Genomic DNA, 20,307 nt, shown 5'->3' on the forward strand with positions numbered 1-20,307 from the left:
CTTCCTTTTACAACTTCCACAATTTGATCTTTGGCACTGTTCTTGCTCTTCTCCTCTTCTTGATATCCAACATCATCCTACAAACCATCATCTTATTCTGCCTAACTATGCTTTCTCCTTCCACCATTTTGCAGTCTCTAATATCCAACGCACCTCTCTCTTCTTAAAATATGTATTCACCACAGCCATGTCCATGCTTTTCACAAAATCTACTACCATCTGACCTTCTGCATTCATTTCCTTTACACCTTTTTTTGTGCATCCCCTGTGTCTGGGTTATAAGTTTGATAAAAACATTATATATATATATATATATATATATATATATATATATATATATATATATATATATATATATATATATATATATATATATATAATATATATAAAAATTCACTAAAGCAAGACACCCATGGAAAGCACGCCGGAAGGGGCGTGGATTCACTAAGCCGCCGACAAGTATGGTGCACGCAGGAAGGAGCCACGCCCACCAACTCTAAGACCATTGGATACGACGACAAGTCGCAGAACCACGCCCACCAACTCGGATGCGATGTGAATCGTTGTATGCAGCGTGTAAAACAGTTTCCGAGGGGTTTCCCATGGTCTTAGACTTGGTGGCCGGGTCTCTGTCAGTTGCTCTTGCGACCGGGCACATGACCAGGCAGTGTGTATGCTTCGAAAAGGGGTGGACGCGACAGGACCATCTAAGAAAAATCATGTCGCAGATGTGAATCGCTGTATGCAGTGTGTAAAACAGTTTGCAAGGGGTTTTCCATGGTCTTACAGTTGGTGGGCGGGTCTCTGTTAGTTGCTCTTGCGAGCGGGCACATGACCAGGCAGTGCGTGTGCTTTGAGAGCTTGGGTGGACACGACAACACCATCTAAGAAGATTCATATTTGTTGCGGATGTGAATCGCTGTATGCAGCGTGTAAAACGCTGTATTGTATGTTGCCCTCTCCAGAGTTTCATCTTTTCATTCACCTACAGTCGTACACACAATGAAGTAAGCAGTCTTTAAAAACCAAGTTTTCGGTTACGACGCCGCGACGCGTGCACCATAGCAAACTGTTTTACATGCTACATACAGCAATTCGCATCCGCGACAAACATGTGTCTTCTTAGATTCTCCTGCACTTTGTACACACCCCCCTCCCACCTCGCTACTACCATGGTCGGGTGTCTTGGTTGATTATATATAGAGAGGCAGCCAAAACGCACAGAGCAATGAAAAGTCTACGTGAGTCACAGGTGCATCTGGACTGTGCAAAGACGACAACGACTCGAGTGACGAGTTGGAGGTGGGCACATGAGCGTCAGTGCATACTGGACGAGAAATCAGCAGACTAGCATGACGGAGGGAGCAGAGTGAACGTCCTCCTCTCCTCCCATTCCACCCTCCGTACCTGAGCGTCGCACGGATGATTGTGTGTGGTTCGTTCCGTGCATTGTTACAATGTTGCTTTTCTTGCTGATTCATTACATTACCGATTTTTCAAATGTTAATTTTCTCCCTGTGCTTAAAAATCATTAAAAAACCGGCCTGATTATGCGGCGTATGGTACACCGCGGGTTGGCTAGTTAAGTATAAAGAAGCAGTTTTCAGCCTGTTTTTAAGCCATAGTTTGGTTTTGTTACCTCTTAATTGTGTGCAACCCCATTATGTGACTCGATGAAAATCACATATCAATTCCAAATTCTTAAACTAAATTTTTGATATTAATGCAAAGTTTTATTGGATTACATACATTTCCAATACCTAAATGTACAGATGTTTTATGGAACTTTAGTGGTACCCAGTATCAAATGCTGGCCTCAGTGCTATTCACATTTTTACCTCTTTTAATGTTTCTACTTTTAAAACTATGTTCAAAGTTTTATATAAAACTAGCCGAAGCCTGCCATAGCATACGGCAGTGTAAGAATAGGAACGGAAAACGGTGAGAAAGGAATTCAGTATAACAAAGGATTAGGAAACCACCATCGCAGAATAACAAAAATAGCAAGGATGAAACCAATGCCAATGGTCGAGAGAGTACCTTCCTGTGGCAGTCTACAGAAAACATAGACATATATAGATAGACGCAGCATTCACTGTGTTGTCCAGTTGACACAATAAGTCAGCATGTCCGCCGTATTGGGAGTGATAAAAGTGCCATTTAAACTAATACAGGTAGACGTGGAAACCGGGTTTTCTGATGAAAAAAACAATAACGTTTTAAACAGTATCGTTTACATACAACAGATTTTGACAAATCGTTTACATGCAATTATTTATATCCATTTATACAATAATAATGGCAATTATTAAATAATAATAATAATGATTTTATTATTATTATTATTTATTATTATTATTTATTAAATAATTCCTCCCGTATAAGTAACATTTCTTGGACTGCGTTCTTCCATCTCCGAAACATTTCTAGAATTCATCCTGTTCTTACGCAACACAGTACTAAAGTATTGGTTAATGCCCGAGTCACCTCACGTATAGATTACTGTAATGGTATTCTATCTGTCATCCCACAAAAACGTATCCATCGCTTACAATTTATTCAAAATTCTGCTGCCAGGATAATAACCTCCTGTTCTAATTCCACTGAACATACTACAACTGTTCTCTCTCAGCTTCACTGGCTCCCTGTTAACTACAGAATACAATACTAAAATACTGCTCTTAACATTTAAAGCTCACCACAACCTCACTGATCTCCTACAGACTGACACTCCCTCTCGCTCACTCAGATTCTCATCTGCAGCTCTACTTTATGTACCACACATCAAACCCTGTGCTATGGGAGCTCGAGCGTCTCTCGTAGTCCTTGTCTTGCGTGCCCTTAGTGAATTATATATATATATAGATAGACTTTATATATTCTAGGTTCTGACAGCACATACAAGCATTGGTGTAATTTGTATGTATTGTTGTTTGTTGGGTCTGCCTCCCTTTTCATTTTGGACAGTTGTTTTCCATTATATGAGCTGTTAGTATGTTTGCATGGAATGGATTTGCACTTCAGCTTCAGTGGTGTTATTTTGTCTGACTGTAGCAAGTTATGTTTGTGAACATAAATTTAAATTTTTGTAATCTGCTCCAGTCACTGATTCAGTTTGTTTCATGTGACACTTCATGCAGAATAATTGACAACATTTGTAAACTAAATTTAAATTGAATATTGCTACTTTTTTGTGTTATTTTCATATTCCAGACATTGTACATCAACTTTGCAAGCACAGACTTTGTATTATCTGTATTTCATCTGTGTCATTGGTTTAAATATTTTTTTTTCTTTGTAAAAGTGTACATTCAATAAATACACATCAGTCCACTATGTAGTGTCAGTTGAGCAAAATATGTTGGCTTTACATTGCCAGATGATTGTGGAGGTAGACCGAAATGTATGTGTGTGAATATGGTAGACAGCTGGGACTTTGATACTAGTACTGCAGAGAAGTGTTCAAAGGATGACTGTTCACATAGTATAATTGTTGTTTTAGTACTGGATTGCATTGACTCTCTTGTGAATTTAGTTCAACTGAATTTCCTGAGCTCTTTTAAAATTGTCATGAACATCTACAAGTTTAGTACAGGACATTTGGCTGTCTTAAATCTTGTGTCCTTTCTTTCAGTTGTTTGAATACCAGTCCAAAGGTTTCAGTTACGGTTGGTGGAAATCGTTCCATTCTGTTTGAAAAAATAAAACAACATTTATTTATTATTCAGTACTGGTATGCCTGGATCCCAGATAGAGGTTTTATGTTCCCAGCTATAATTACCTTTTTTGTGGTCAAGTTCAATGTCTTTAAGGATGAAGGTTATGTCTTACTCATAATATATTGGCACTTGCACAGTAGAACTTTTTAAATGGTATGGTACTAGCATTTAATTTCTGTACCAGAAATAAATGGTAGTTTAAAAACACTTTGCACTCAGTTGTTTCTTATCACAGTCAAAACTCCAAGGGAAAGCGCACTTTGATGAAATATACATATTGTATCCATCTTGAATCGTGAAGGGATGCTGACATGAAAGGAAATAACTCTCTTTACCTAAATTTGGGATCCTAGTGTATTTCTTTTTCTGACTTCTGCAGTGACGCATTTATTTGGTTTCATTTTGGGTGTAAGCTGGGTTAGGGCAAAGAGAGTAGAACCCCATTTCCTTTTTAACCTTAATCAAGGCTAAATGATGCTAGTTATTGCACCAGAAGCGATTGAGGAGCACTTACATTTTTGTCATTCAAAGGCAGATACTTAATTCCAAGCAAAGCATAAATAAAGAACTACAGGAAACAGGCCATAAGACATTGACATCTTAAAACTGCACCCTATTGAAAACAAAGTAGTTAAACGGGTTTAATTTTACTTAAAGGTTATTGACATGGTTGGAGGGTGATATTGGTTGGTATAAAAAGAATGGGTCTCATTCAGAAGGATGCCCATGTCTATAGAGAGTAGAGGAAACCTATTATTAGGGGCATTGGTAAGCCTCAGAAAATGTCCATTAAATCGATAATGATGGTTTTACACACACCCAGAAAAAAACTTTCTGAATCAGCCTGTTTTTTGACATAAGCAAGTCCCAGTGATGGCTGTTAAAATCCTATATGAAATTATTGTATAGCCTGTAAGTTAGTACTTCACTACTCTCTCTTGTCAAATTTTAACAAAGGTGCAGTGAGTTTTGAAAAAAGGAGGAAGCACTTTTTGTTGACCGACAATGCTTAGTGTTTACTGTATTGATGAACTGTGATTTGATTATTGAAAGTTATACTCTTCTAGTTATGCTGGTGCAGAGTTTCTTCAGTTTCATAATACTGAAATGATGATACTGTTTAAAAGAGGATGACGATCAAATACAGTTTTTTAAATTAAATATATGTTTAAGTGGGTAAAGCTCTGCAAGTGGGTAAATGTATTTAAATGTCCTAAACTTAAAAAAGTTCTATGTGGGCTCCTGTATTTGTTGTATTGTGTGCTGTGGAATGTAAATTTCAAATTATATCAAAGTTATGTATTTGAAGCATCTTTCTGAACAATGCCATATCCAACATTAATAATGACCTTTTTTGTTACCCCTGCTCCAGCCAGCATCAGGAACAAGGCAGTAAGCAATATAATGCACTTACTACTTTGTATATTTGAATACATAGTTGCTTCAGTTAGGACATTCATTAATAACTTTTGTGATTCATTAGCCAAAGAAGTTAAGTGAATGTTATTTATTCAATAAATTTTGATGTGTGTTGAGAAACATTTCAAATATTTTTTGATAGACAATTCATTTGACTTTGACATTATTCACATGAATATTAGATTTGATTATGATCTATTTATAGCACACTCACACAGATATATAGTGAGCAAAGCAGGTTTTCGTAAATGGAACTTCAATTCAGATCATTTGCTTGTTTATTTATACACTCTTTCTTATCATACATGCATGAAGTACAGTACTGGTTTCTCATTGTTTTTAAAAATCTTAAAACATCAGTGTTTTCTACAAACTATGGTTTAGTGGCAGACCTCTAAAAAGTAAAGTTGAATCCCTTTCTTGCACCTTTTGCCACCATGGTGTTTGGCAGTAATTAGTTTGCAATTTCGTTTTGAAGCATGATGTTTTCTAATGTTGATTATTGCAAAGTGCAAGTGCACCGTCCTCCATTTTATTAATTAATTTGTCTTAAATTTACACAAATATAGATGTAATCCAATTAGATCTGAAATAACAGTGCATTCAGTATATCGTGTTTCTTGTTTTAGTTAAATTGCTCATTTCAGATGTGAAAAACATTTCCAAAATTGCCATTTATCTGTGATTTCATAAATACAACAATTAATATATCAATGTTAAACTTTATTCTATGAACTACTCTGCTTTAATTATGAGGACTATTTTATTTGTAACTTGTAACCAGGTAATACACCGGCGGTTAAACTTAAAAACAAACCTATTTTTGGATACATACAATATTGTGTATAATCTGTCTCCTAAGGGACCTACTAACGACCTCAAATATTTTTGGTGTTTTTTTTTTTTTTCATCTGCCATTTACTTATAGAGGTAGTTTTGTTTCGTCTATTCATGTACTGAGTACAGCATTTTTGTAGCTGAGAACACCACAAACTTTGTAAGGAATAGGGATTTTGCAATACCTTAAGTTTTGTATTCAATACCAATGCTGGTGAATTTTTTAATACTTCACACCTTTTGTAGCGGGGCTACATAGTAATAGTGGTGTTTAATGTTTGTACTGAGTGCGTTTTGTTTCCATCGTCCCGTTTGCTGTTTGTGTGCGTCAGTAAATGTTGTCCCCATAAATACAAGGCAGACGGATAATGGAAAGAGACCGCAGCCCCAAATTGGAAAACACCTGTTAACTATCAATTACATCCGGCAGTACTACATAAACAATCGGGAGGGAACAGGGGGAGAGAGGAGAGAGACGAGGATCACATTTCACCACGAAGCATCAACTTACCTGCTGTTTACCACATTGCACCATTGCAACCAGTTTGTTTTCATGCCGCCGGACTGACTTCAATTCCCTCATCACCAGAGACCCCAGGGTCGGATTACATCATCCACCACAAGCCGAAGGATTCACGGTGCGGATGCTCCAGTTATTCCAGGAAATACAAACGCTTCTCATATCAGTTGACCAGTCTTCCGCATTCAGGACAGTTGTACACTCGGACTCAAGTTCACGATCATTCATTCCGTATTCATTCATTTGTTGTTTTTTGTGTTTGTTATATGTTACAGGGACAAGGGAGGTTTTTTGTTATTGTGGTGGTGTTAGATTGGTGGAGGTATATACATATTTATATATACGCATTTATTTTCATGTGTGAAATTTGGATTTTTTGTTATTCTTTCATTTAATATAATTATTTTTACATATCTGCTTTTCTTTTGTGCTTATGTTTACACCGTCAATTGTGGGGAAAAGTTTATTTATTAGAGGTATGGTTTGATATATAAGATTCAGCCTCAGTAAATTATCCAGGCCACAGGTCTTAGAGGTGTAGCTGCCGGCTGGGAAAGGGGTCGGCCATTACACTTTCAGTACCATGGCAAAAACAAAATTCCCATTCAGTAGTTTTAATTTATTAAAGTACCTCCATGCTGCTATATACAAATACTGCTATATACATCAAGTACTTACCTAACTATCATTATAAACAAGTACTGGCATTCATAAATATCAAAATGCAGTGTACGGTTTGAACTTTAATGTGTGGCAAAGATGGGAACCCCCAGTTTAACAACATATGAGGGGTTTATAATATAAACCGCCAACTCTAAGATAATCTTGAATTTCAGCATTGGGTTTATGAAGAATTATGCATCATGCACTACCTGGTTTATCTTTGCATGTGTACATTGTAAATTTATCATTCTGATATTTTCTATTCAGTAACTGAAAAATACTGCTTAAAATCCATATGAAATATAAAATTCAAACCTTTTTATATCTGTACTGTTGAATTAGTGAATTAAAACATAATTTTGGATGTTTCCGCTTAAAAACACTATTATTTTTCTAACAGAATGCTTTTAAAGTCTAGTTTGTCAGTGAAGCAGTCTGTTAGGTTTGTAACATTTGCTATTGCACGATTTAAATTTGCTTCATGACCTGGTTAAAACCTATCATGAAAAAAAATATTTAACAGGTAAGTCAAATTAGTTTAAATTTCATATACAGAGAAACTTTGTGACGCTTTAATTTTCCAATTGTGTCGCTAAACCCCCCCATTTGTCTCAACTTTAAAGCTTACTGTGGGAACTCCTGTATAACATCCTTTATTTTGCTGTTTTCAGTGTTTCTAGAGTGATCAGAATTTTGTTATTGTTTTATGCTTGTGTACAAATCCAAAATTAGAAAATTACTTGGCCTGTTGTTGCCTGTACTCCATAAATCTGTAACTGTGAGATAGGATTACATTCTTCAAAAAACCATTCAAATATATGACATGTCTGCTTGTACTTTATTATACTGATGGACATTGGTTTACCTTAAAGAAAAAAAGAACTACACACACATTCGATGTCTGCAGATTCATATTTCACAATGTAGTATGCAGTTTTGCTTATCCTACTAACTGCATGTTTCAGCAATTAAGTGTCTCTGTTAACATAGTACATGTCATAAATACAAAGATGTGCCTTGTCCTTCTAAGCATTTGTATTTTGGCATTAACACATGTAGCAACTCGTTATGTCTGGTCTAGACGAGCCATTGCTCCTTTGTTTGAATCTTGCCTGATGTTTACTTGCTGCAACTGCTGTTAGTACTGCCAGTCTACCCAATTTCCATAATTATGCATGCATAACTGTGGATGTGTTCAAGGTCCCCCACGAATCCCTGAACTCTGTACATCGGTTAGAAAATGGACAGATGCTTGGACTGATGAGCATCTGTAGAAGTGCTCATTACAATCGGAGAATGAATGCAAAGCCTCAATTCATTTATCAAGACTATGTGGGGCCCTATTTAAACGTGATTAATCTCGTTATCTTCTAATCTCCTCTTATAAATATGTGACAATTCATATTAAATGATTACACAGTTGATTGGTAACATTATTTTGTACTAAAAGCATGGACAATTCTGCTTAATAACTAATTCCATAATGGGATAAATGTGTCAAGAACTTTGTTAAAAAAACAAAATGTCAGGTAGCAGCATTCTGAATAGTGTTTGAAAACACAAAGCTGTGTACATTAATACATGTCCACCTTAAAATACACTTGGAAATTGCAGATGTGTTGTTACATCTCTGCTTATGGATATCCCTAGATATTCCTGGGATTCCCAGTGTAAAGGGTTGATTCCTGTATTTTTTTTTTTAACAGTAGTTTTTGTATAAATGGTAATGTGACATTTGTTCATACCGTATATACTCGTATTTAAGTTCTCCTGCAGATAAGTCGGGCTTGATTTTACCATATATTTTCCAGTATTTTATAATGTCGGTTGTATAAGTTGAATGTGGAAAGCGACAATGTTAACAGCGACCTGAGAGAGTATCCACAGAGCACTCTGGCTTTTTTTTCTATGTATTGTGCCTACGTGACCATACAGTAATACGGCTTCACTCCATCGCGGATTTTAAATGTAAGCGTATCTAAATATATATCATGGATTTTTCGCTAGTTCGCGGATTTCTGCGGACAGTGGGTCTTTTAATTTATGGTACATGCTTCTTCAGTTTGTTTGCCCAGTTAATTTCATACAAGGGACGCTATTGGCAGATGGCTTAGAAGCTACCCACTCAGAGCATGTATTACGTATTAAATAAAACTCATCAATAATATACGATATGCTTCCCGTGCAGTGCTTGATTGTTTGCTTTTGTCTGTCTCTCTCACTCTCCCTGACTTTCTCTGCGCCTGACGGAGGTGGTGTGAGCAGAGAGGCTGTTTGCCTAGAGGATACGATGCTCCTCTAAAAAATGCTGCTTTATTGCGGTGCTTCGGCATACTTAAAAGCCCAAAAGCACATATTGATTTTTTGATTGTTTGCTTTTCTCTCTCTCTCTCTCTCTGACATTCTCTGCTCCTGACACGCATTCTTTTAATTATGAGAAAGAACTGTCATCTCTGTCTTGTCATGGAGCACAGTTTAAACTTTTGATTAAAGGGTGTTATTTCATATCTAGAGGGCTCTAATAATGTTAACAGGGTGGGAGAGTTTATAAGGGCTTAAAATATATAAAAATAACCATACAAACATATGGTTTCTACTTCGCGGATTTTCATTATATCGCGGAGGGTTCTGGAACGCAACCCCCGCGATCGAGATTACTGTATATATGGTATAAATGAAAATGCATAGTATATTTATTTTACGATTGGAGTCAATATAGATGCATTATTAGAAATTTGAAAAAATCTTTCACAGTGTTTTATCTGTACTGTCTCTGGCTTATTTAACCATGATTACTGAATCACATGTAGATGTAGCCAATATCTTAATGTGTTCAAATATATACTTTTATCCACCAAATTATCTTCTCCTGTTCAACTGAAAGGGGTACTAAACTGGTGTGACCTAGACCCATCTCTTCTTTTGAAATGCTGCCAAGCTTGCAAAATGCAACTGTAGACAGACCTAGGAAAAATCTGAATCATATATTTTAATAAATGTCTGTGCATTGTTGTAAAATCTGGAAAAATTTGTCAAAGTATATAGGAAGTGCAGATAATATCCTTATGCTGTAAATTAAGATTAGATTATATTTTCTATTAAACATGTTAATTTTCTAAATTATACTGCCTTATTTTAATTATTTGCAGAGAAAGATGGAAAAGCTTTTCATCCAACGTATGAAGATAAACTTAGACTAGTGGCTCTGCATAAGCAGGTTTCTCTCGGTCCATATAATCCTGATGCCTGCCCAGAAGTTGGGTTTTTTGATGTACTTGGAAACGACAGGAGGTGAGGTTTTTTTTTTTTTTATTTTAACTGTCAAGGTTTCCTTAAAATTTACATAATTTTGTGTTTGTGATCAATAATGAATTAATAATACATAATGAAAACTTCACATCATAGTTTTAGTAGTGTATATAGATACTTTATTTAGATTAGTAAGACTCCTCATAATAGATATGTGAGTACTAATATTGATCTGCAAAATTCACTGAAGTGTTTTTACATCAAATAAGCTGTGTTTGCCGGTGACCATGTTTGTCCAGCATAGACTAACATTTTTTTCCCCCAGCACCCTGTTACGTTTTGCAAGGGCATTGTGACATCTGCCATGTAAAGAACTTTAAATCTTGCATAGAATGCGTAATCTATGCATTCTCCACCCAACATTTCACAGATTGCTTCCTGACTGCTTTGAGTATGTGTGACATCACTACTCCAACTGGATATGCACCCTCGTGTGTTTTTATATTATTTATATATATATATATATATATATATATATATCTCCTGTACCAGTCTTACGTACTTCTCTGCCACTCTTGACTTCCTCATACAGTATCACAACTCCTCTCTAAGCACCCTTAACCACCCTTGCTGTATTTTCATTCTAAGGTACATTAGCCATTGGGAGAATGTTATGAAAATCCCTCATTGTTCTGCATAGATTCACTGAACATTGTAACTGCATTGCTGGATTAAGCACGTAATGCTCATCAGGTAGTGACACCTGTCTCTCTTGACATTCACTGGTAGATGGCTTAAAGATTGTGTAGGATGCAAAGGCCTGAAATAATCCATCAGCGACATCTGCTTTGTGTGCTGCTTAGGATCCTTGTGGGTCTTGGAGTATGGGAGCATAGCAGAGGCAAGTTGATTAACCTTGAGGTTGCAATTGATGATGGAGCCAGCTGGTTGCGGTCAACAGTGGCTGGCGACATTCTGACATAAGTTTACCTAGCACCTTTGTTTTCTCACTAAGGTTTACAGGCTTGGGGTTAGAGCCTGAAGGACTTGTACTATGCATAATTGCCAATCAAAACTTACTTTTGTTTAAGCAAAACAATAAAAATATACAAAAATGTATGGGGAGCTGTTTGCTCTGTAAGGGTGGGGTGAACAAGATTGGTGAAGTGCTTAGCACGATACTTGCCTCTCCCCAAACGTGTGCTGCTCTTAAAATTCCAACAATTTCCTGCCTGCTTTACCTGATGAGGTGCATTGCAAACTTTTTCCAACTTTTTTTTTTGTAGCAACATAGCTAGCTAGCCACGTGCTTAAAGAGATGCAACATTTATTGGATTTTCCATCACACAAACTTGTGATTGGTGCTGTCATGTGATGGAGCAGCGCAATGGAAATGCTAGAAAGGTTTCTGGAACAACAGCAAGTCATTTTTTTTAATTGTTTTGTTGATTTTATTGAGATCACACAACATTCCATTACAAATAAATCGATTTTTACAAAAATAAGATTGAAAACAAATCAACCCCCACCCCTGAGAAAGAGAGCTAAGCCAACAGTGTAAAACTTAAAGCTAGTAAAAATAAGTACATTTCTTCAGGTTTTGAAGAAATTCTGCATAACTCCTCTATGTACGAATTAGATTTTTTCCAGTTTCAAATAGTATATACAATCAGTTACCCACTGACTTAGAATAGTAGAGTTAGGATTCTTCCAATTGAGCAAGATAAGTCTACGTGCCAATAGTGTAGCAAAGGCCATTACAGTTTGTTTGTCCTTCTCCACCTTAAGCCCATCTAGGAGTACCCCAAACACGGCTGTTAATGGTTTAGGAGAGATTGTGACACCAAGGCTGTCTAATAGGCATTTAAAGATGTTGATCCAGAATGATGTTAATTTCGTGCAGGCCCAAAACCCTGTGAGGCTGGAACTTGATTGCAGCATTCACAGGTTGGATCTTGCCCTGGAAACATTTTGGATACTTTTAAACGAGATAGATGTACTTGATATATAATTTTGAGTTGAATAATTATATGCTTTGCCCGTATGGAGCTCAAGTGAATTCCCCACATTGCTACATTCCTCTCCTTTTCTGAGATGTTGAGTGAGAGATCCTTTTCCCATTGTCCTGTTGGATCTTTGAAAGGGAGGGACTCTAGAATGTTTTCTGGCATAAAGGTAGGTGGGAGGTGAGGAAAATTGGGCAGGTTCTGTTTAACAAGGTTTCTAATTTGAAGGTAGTGAAAGAAATGTGTTGCTGGAAAGTTAAATTTGGAATGTAATCATTCATAGGATGCAAAGACGTTGTCTATGTACAGATCTCTAAGTGAATTAATACCAAACAGCGAGTCATTTCTGCTGCTCTGCATATAGGCAGAGAGGTTGCTCCTGGTGTGACTTGCATACAGCGAGCATGCTTATCTGCAACACATCCGCCACAGGTCCCCAGTCATTTTTAATGTGTGTCTGTCACATAGGAATCTAGTGCCCTGGATGTTCAGCTGTCCACATATCTGATTTAAGTGTCGAAGATGCTGATTTCTGTTAAAGAGGACACACCATTTTATGCATTATAGTAAAGTGCTTTTTCCAAATAAAACTTAACCGGTGCATTAGCTCCATCTTTTGGATTGGATGCCAAAGATAAAGATAAGCAAAAATCTACATATAGCAGTTGAGCAGGATGGAGATTCATGAGATCGATCTTGAGACTTTAAGAATCAATACTGAACCATTTAAATGAAAAATAAAGATTAATTAGAAAATCAATATTTTTACCCAGGCCTACAATTTACGAGGCATTTCTATCTTTTTCATGGAAGATAAAAGCGTGAAGAATCTGTAGAGATGGGTTTGATGTAGAAAACAAAGTTTTTGTTTCAAATCTTTTTCTTTCATCAGAAAAACTCCTTGTAAATAGAAATAAGTCTTTCATTACCATTACTGTTTCACAGGGTTTAAGGTTTGTTTTGACTTAATGCCAAAGTCTGTCCCCTTGTTTTATATGGACCCAGTGTATGGCTGCCGAGACCTCCTGAATCAGCTCGTGCTACCTGCTTCCCTGCACCAATCATTACCCAGAAGATTTGAGACTGCTGTCTCACAACTCGTGTCACATTTTTGGACACAGTAATTGGCAAATGCTTTTCCAGCTCTCAGGGCCACTTAAAAGACCACTACACTATTATAATCCACTCCAAACAAGTTTAGCTCCTCCTGCATCATTGACTTCAGTGATGAAGTTCCCGGACATTTTCACGATGTTGCCAAAGTGTTGTTGAAATTAACTACATGGGGTTCACTCATCACTAATGAGTTCTTGCAGTAGATAAAACCACATGTTTATTTCAGTACAAATTAGAATTCTCATATTTAGCAGTTGGGAAAAAGTAGTCAGGAAAATCATTATTACTAATATTGTGACTTTATCTATAATTGGTATACTAGGAATCTAGTTGACATTCAGTTAACTAATATAGGTGATGTTTTGGTTTTCAATAGAAAAGAATGGGCTCTCTTGGGAAACCTGTCAAAAGAAGAGGCAATGGTGGAGTTTGTAAGGCTGCTTAATAAATGTTGCAGTCTTTTTGCCCCTTATGTTACATCTCACAAAATAGAGAAGGAAGAACAGGAACGAAAAAGGTAAGTACTATCAACAATTGGTAATGTTTCTTCTTTTACAGGATGCATATTGTTATTTTGCAAGGTAGTCTAATTTTTATTCATTCTAGAGTTTCAAGATGCTATAAATTATTAAATGCTTGCAAAGCTCTATTGATTACAATAAACTAATAATTACGTAGGCAGTAAAACATTCAGAGAATGAAAACCTTTGTATGACTTTAGTTCTTCATACATCATTGGAAAACAATACATTGCTTTTTCCATCATGCTCATTTATGTGTCATTTAATATTTTTTGTATTGTTTAAGCCAGGTAAATTGCTGTTGTCTTCAATGAAGTGATCGTTTTTCAAATTGAGGGTTCAGCTCGATTTTATTTTTTATTTTTTTGTTAAAATGTGCATACATCTAAAACATGATAAAATTGATTGTGTGGTACATTTATATACATATTTTGGATTACTGAGGTGAATGTGTAATTAGATCAAACTCCAGGCAACTCCTGACTTGGTATGAAGTTTATTTTGGCTTAATTTTTTAAAAATTGTTTTTGTTTTAATACTATTTAAACCTGTTATTTAATTTTCAGATTAGTGTTGTAAGCTTTTGTTTTAGTTTTCATTTTTGACTTGTTTCGTTTAAGTTTTAAGAGAATTATTTCAGCTTACTTGTTGGTTTAGCTTAAAAAATGCTTATTTTTTGATTAAGAATGGTAGCAATGCCCATAAAAGACTGAGGCTTTTTGTTTGTTTGTTTGTTTTTTGCTGTTGATGTCAGTGCAGAACGTTTTCTCTAAACATTTCATAGTGCCTCACAAAGAGTACTGACAGCACTGGGCATTATAAACTCTGGATTAAATTCATTAACAGTTCTTTATGAAGGCAGGCAATTCACACAACCTCCTAGATATTCAGTAAATTGTTGCTCTATTGCTGTTTCCTTTTTTGTGTTTGATTGATTGTGGTTACCAGAAAGCAGCTTTCTGTAGAGACAAAGCTTTTTGGATGTATAGCCTGTCCTGTTACTACCTTTTGGTAGGTTTTTGTTTTTTCAGCATATCAGAATCCTCTATCTTGTTATGGACATCTTTATGAGAGCACATTAAATGTGTTTTTAGATTCCTTGGGTCCTTTCCCTTTAAATAAAATTTGTGTTGGAACAAACCCAAGTGCTGCTGTCATACTTGAAATACTCCCTGACAGAACCTTCCCATTTATAACTAATTCCTTGCTGTGTGTCCATGTTCAAAGACATGTTCAGTGTAGGTGCTTTCCAACAATTTTGCTCATTAGGGCACAAGCATTTAGTGAGAAAAGAGGAATGGTCAACCACAGTTGTTTCCTCTAAGAACATGGTTGGTGTGTGTAAAAAAAGCTTAGTTGTATTACCTTTTAAGCTTTTACTATTATGCAACTTAATTAACTATTCATACATAAAAATCTTAATTGTATGCATTAAAGGAAACACTTGGAAAAGGGTATTTATTAAAAAGACATTTATTTATTAAAAACATATTTATTTAAACCTCCATTTCACCTATTCTTTTATTCATCAAGCTGAACAGAAGTACAGTACTGTTTTTAGGAATTTTATATATCCTGGTCAGACCAATGATATGGGCCTGTAAAATAGGCCAGGCACAGGAAAAGGAGAATGTCTGGTCCCCGTACTTATTGTTACCGGTTATTTCGAATAGATTACCAAACAGAAGTGTGAGAACATTGAACTGGTTAAAAATAAACATAATAAATTGAGGTTAACATTATATAGATATTTACTCATTTATTGGTAACCCTGTTCCCAGCAGCCTTTTATAACTCCCAGTTCCTAGATGTTGTCAAGCCATTTAAGAGATGTTATCCCTCCAGCATGCCAAGTGTCTGGCCATATTTAATCTGACCACATGTTATTTATGTGACAAAAACTTTAACTATTTAGCTAAAATTGAAAAGTAGCTATTTGAATACCATACAATATGCATTCGTAATTGCCTGCCTGATTGAACAGATCATTTTGTGTTTTTTCTTAATTCCAGACTTGAGGAAGAAAAACGTCGTCAGCTTGAGGAAGAAGAGCGTGAACGTGCCAGACAGGAAGCAGAGCGGCAGCGTCGAGAAGAGGAAGAAAAGAGGAGACTGGAAGAAGAGGAAAGAAGACAGATAGAGGAAGAAAGACTTCGAATGGAGCAGCAAAAGTAAGCTTTTATAACTAAAAGTCGTTTTAAGGAAACATTTTGAACTTAATTTTAACATAGTAATATTTTTTATTTATGGATGAAACATAAATATCTTCTCAAATCAGATTAGTTATCTTGAGTAAGTTTTGCTTTTATCTGTCACTTAATATTTCAGAAAAGGAGTGGAAGGCAGCCCTGCAAAGAGTACACTCAAGCTCCATATGTGCAAAGCATTCAGTCATTCAACTTAAAATCTTTTATTGAGAGCATTTATCTTGTTTAAAATTGTCCAAAATGTTTCCAGGGCAAAATTCAACCTGTGAATGTTGCAGTCTAGCTCCAGCCTTACTGGGCCACATGTTCTGGGCAGGCACCAGATTAACAACACTTTGGACAAAAATCTTTGCATGCCTGTTGGACAGATTTTATGTCACAATCATCCCTAACCCATTAACAGCTGTGTTTGGTGTACTTCGAGATGGCTTTAAACTGGAGAAGGACAAACACAAACTGTAATGTCCTTTACTACACTACTAGGACATAGAATTGCCTTGCTCAAATGGAAGAATCCCACCCGCCACTGAGAACATAATTGTAAACAGATTTTGCATTGATTAAATGTGTCTCTCTAGTAGTAAGAATTCTGCTATAGATGTCAAGGCATGACATTAATTTTGTACTGTTCTGTGCAAAGAAGTCCTCTAATCTTTCCAACATAAGAATCATTGCGAGCTCTACAGCTCACCTCGCATCTGAAAAGGAAATGGGTACTCCTTTTCATTGGACAAAATGACTGTCAATTTAATGACAATAGTAGTCGTCTAACTAATTATTAAAATACAGTAGTTTATTTTTGGAAATGTGCAATCACAAGATGGCAATCCCTAAAATTCCACAGTGTTGCATGTTGATGTTCAGAATTTAGGTACTGATAGGGGACTTTCAAAATTTTTGATTTTACTTTGAATATTTAGACTGTAATAAACATCCAAATGTATGTGATATTCAAACTTGAACACCTCTGCCCTAGACTAGACTTCAGTAGACTGCAGTAGAGACTAGTGTAGACTAGACTTTTCTGCTACAACCTACTCTACTTGCTTCTTTCAGCACTTCATGGAACATTTAACAGTCTTTGAAGTTAAGAGTGCATTGCACGTTTGGATAACCTACATAAAATTTTCAACTTGTTGTAAGTTATTAGACATATTCTAACTTAAGTTTACATTAAGCAAATTTTATGTGAGGCTTTAACATTGATTTTAGATTATTTTGAGCCCTTTCTTGTAATTGAGAAAATGTGCATCATTTTTCTTTTACTTTGAATTGTTTGTGATTTTTTTTTTTAAACTAAATAGAGGTGAATACTTAACCAAATAGCTGGTTTAAAAAATGTTAGTCACCTGTCTTATACAAAATAACCTGAAGCGCTTAACTTTGAACTGCTGGGTGTACCTGTTAATTCACTCCTGAAATATGGCAGAGACAAAAATGTAGTCCACAGTTATCTCTGCCATGTCTCTTTCTTACTATGAAAAACCAAGAGACATTCTTTGCACTCCATCATGCAAATATAATTGAGTGTATCCTTCTGTAGGGTTTAGAATGCATCTAGCTTCATCAGACATACAATTGAATTTACAGTACTATTTATTAAGTATCTGCGGTGGGTTGGCACCCTGCCCAGGATTGGTTCCTGCCTTGTGCCCTGTGTTGGCTGGGATTGGCTCCAGCAGACCCCCGTGACCCTGTATTCGGATTCAGCGGGTTAGAAAATGGATGGATGGATTTATTAAGTATTAAACATGGGGGTATTTTTGCACACAGATTTTCTTCAGTAACGTACATAAGGATAAATAACCATGTGATGGTGTGCTATATTAAATGTGCTATGTAAAACAGAAATGTAATTAATAGATCACACCTGTGGAAGGGACAGATTCAAAGCACAAAACCATTTGTGTGCTTTGAAGCATTACAGTAAAAGGCACTTTCTATTTACAAACAGATTTTTTGCATTGTAATGTATGAATATAATGTATGAACATGATGCCTTAAAAGCCAAATAGGAAGGATAGAAACTGAATTGGTTGCTAGACACTGGAAAAAAAGTAGTCTGCTTTCAAGACTCTGCTGGTCTTTCGTTAGGCACATGCAGTCTTTCTCCTTTTAACTCTACCCCATTTCTAAGTCCATTATTCTCTATACAGGTAAAATTCCGTTACAACGAATATCTTTACAACAAAATTTTCATTACAATGAAGTATTTTTTAGGTCCCGATAGCTTCCCCATATGACGTGAGTCTATAGAAATCTCGTACGTCTGCATCCCTTTTACTTGCCCAGAGAGTCTGGAAACGTCATTGTAGTTATTGTTTACATCCTCCCTCGGGTGGACATGGAGATAGTGGTTGACATCATTAAATCTGCTGTTGCTAAATTACAAACACAGCACCCTGAGGTGCTTGTGCTAATCGCTGGAGACTTTAACCTTGTGACTCTGGACAAAACATTACCTGCAATCTCCCAGTATGTGGATTGTAACACCAGGGGAAATAGGACTATTGACCTATTGTATGCAAACGTTAAAGACACATACAGCGCCACCCCACTGCCTGCGCTTGGGAAAGTAGATCAAAACCTGGTCCTGCTTCAGCCTCACTACAAATCAAGAGTGAGGGAGCTACCTACGACCACACACTCATTCAGGAAGTGGTCCCCTGAGGCAGAGCAGGCTCTGAGAGACTGCTTTGGAACTACGAACTGGGATATCTTGCAGGGGTCACATAGTGAGAACATTGAGGAGGTTGTTGACTGCACTACTGACTACATCAACTTCTGTATGGACATTTTAGTTCCAGTAAGAACAGTACGCTGCTCTGCTAACAAGAAGCCATGGATTACAAGTGACATAAAGAGACTTTTGAACCAGAAGAAAAGGGCTTTTAAAGGCGATGATCAGCATGAGCTCAAGCACGTGCAGAAGGAACTCCGAGTCCAGCTCAGGGCGGCGAAGGAGCAATACAGGAGAAAGCTGGAGCAGAAGTTGCAAAATAACAGCATGAAGGAAGTGTGGGATGGGATGATCATCACTGGCTGCAGCTCGAAGCGGGGTACCACCATCGAGAGAGACATGGAGAGAGCAAACCAAATGAACAACTTCTTTAACAGGTTTGACCACCCTAACCCACTCTCACCTCAGAGTACTGCACCTTCCACCCATCCTTCTGCTGATACCAGCATAGGAAAGACATCCCCACCCACAATTACAGCAGCCCAGGTGAGTAGAGAGCTGAGGAGACTTCGTTCCAGCAAAGCAGTGTGTCCAGATGGAGTATCGCCACGACTGCTGAAGGCCTGTGCGCTGGAGCTGGGGAGTCCTCTACAGCGCATCTTCAACCTGAGCCTGGAACAGGGGAGAGTCCCGAGTCTTTGGAAAACATCTTGCATCACCCCAGTCCCAAAGGTATCACGTTCTAGTGAGCTGAATGACTTCTGGCTTGTTGCTCTGACATCACATGTAACGAGGACCATGGAGTGGCTGCTGCTTCACCACCTGAGGCTACAGGTCCGCCACGCCCTTGACCCTCTGCATTTTGCACACCAGGAGAAGGTGGGAGCGGAGGATGCCATCATCTACATGCTACACCGCTCCCTCTTCCACTTGGACAGAGGCAGTGGTGCTGTAAGAATTATGTTTCTGGACCTCTAGCGCCTTCAACACCATCCAACCTCTGCTCCTTTGGGACAAGCTGACAGGAATGGGTCGTGGACTATCTTACAGATGGGCCTCAGTAAGTGTGTCTCGGGAACTGCAGGTCTGACATTGTGGTCAGCAACACAGGAGTGCTGCAGGGGACTGTAATTTCTACGGTCCTGTTCAGCCTATATACATCGGACTTCCAATACAACTCTGAGTCCTGCCACGTGCAAAAGTTCGCTGACAACACTGCTATCATGGGCTGCATCAGGAGTGGGCAGGAGGAGGAGTATAGGAACCTAATCAAGGACTTTGTTAAATGGTGCGACTTAAACCACTTACACCTGAACACCAGCAAAACCAAGGAGCTGGTGGTGGATTTTAGGAGACCCAGGCCCCTCCTG

The 20,307-nt window shown here is 37.3% G+C and overlaps 1 protein-coding gene across 1 annotated transcript in view; it reads left to right on the forward strand.

The window, feature by feature from the left end:
• Positions 1-20,307, forward strand: part of acbd3 (acyl-Coenzyme A binding domain containing 3) — a 60,311-nt gene that overhangs the window by 12,202 nt on the left and 27,802 nt on the right. Inside the window, exons 2-4 of the mRNA XM_039748224.1 lie at positions 10,308-10,449; positions 13,906-14,046; positions 16,063-16,221. Coding sequence (XP_039604158.1) covers positions 10,308-10,449; positions 13,906-14,046; positions 16,063-16,221 — 442 coding nt within the window. The remainder of the gene's footprint in view (positions 1-10,307; positions 10,450-13,905; positions 14,047-16,062; positions 16,222-20,307) is intronic.

The sequence above is a fragment of the Polypterus senegalus genome, chromosome 3, assembly GCF_016835505.1.
Source record: "Polypterus senegalus isolate Bchr_013 chromosome 3, ASM1683550v1, whole genome shotgun sequence".
In the NCBI taxonomy this organism is placed as follows: Eukaryota; Metazoa; Chordata; class Cladistia; order Polypteriformes; family Polypteridae; genus Polypterus; species Polypterus senegalus.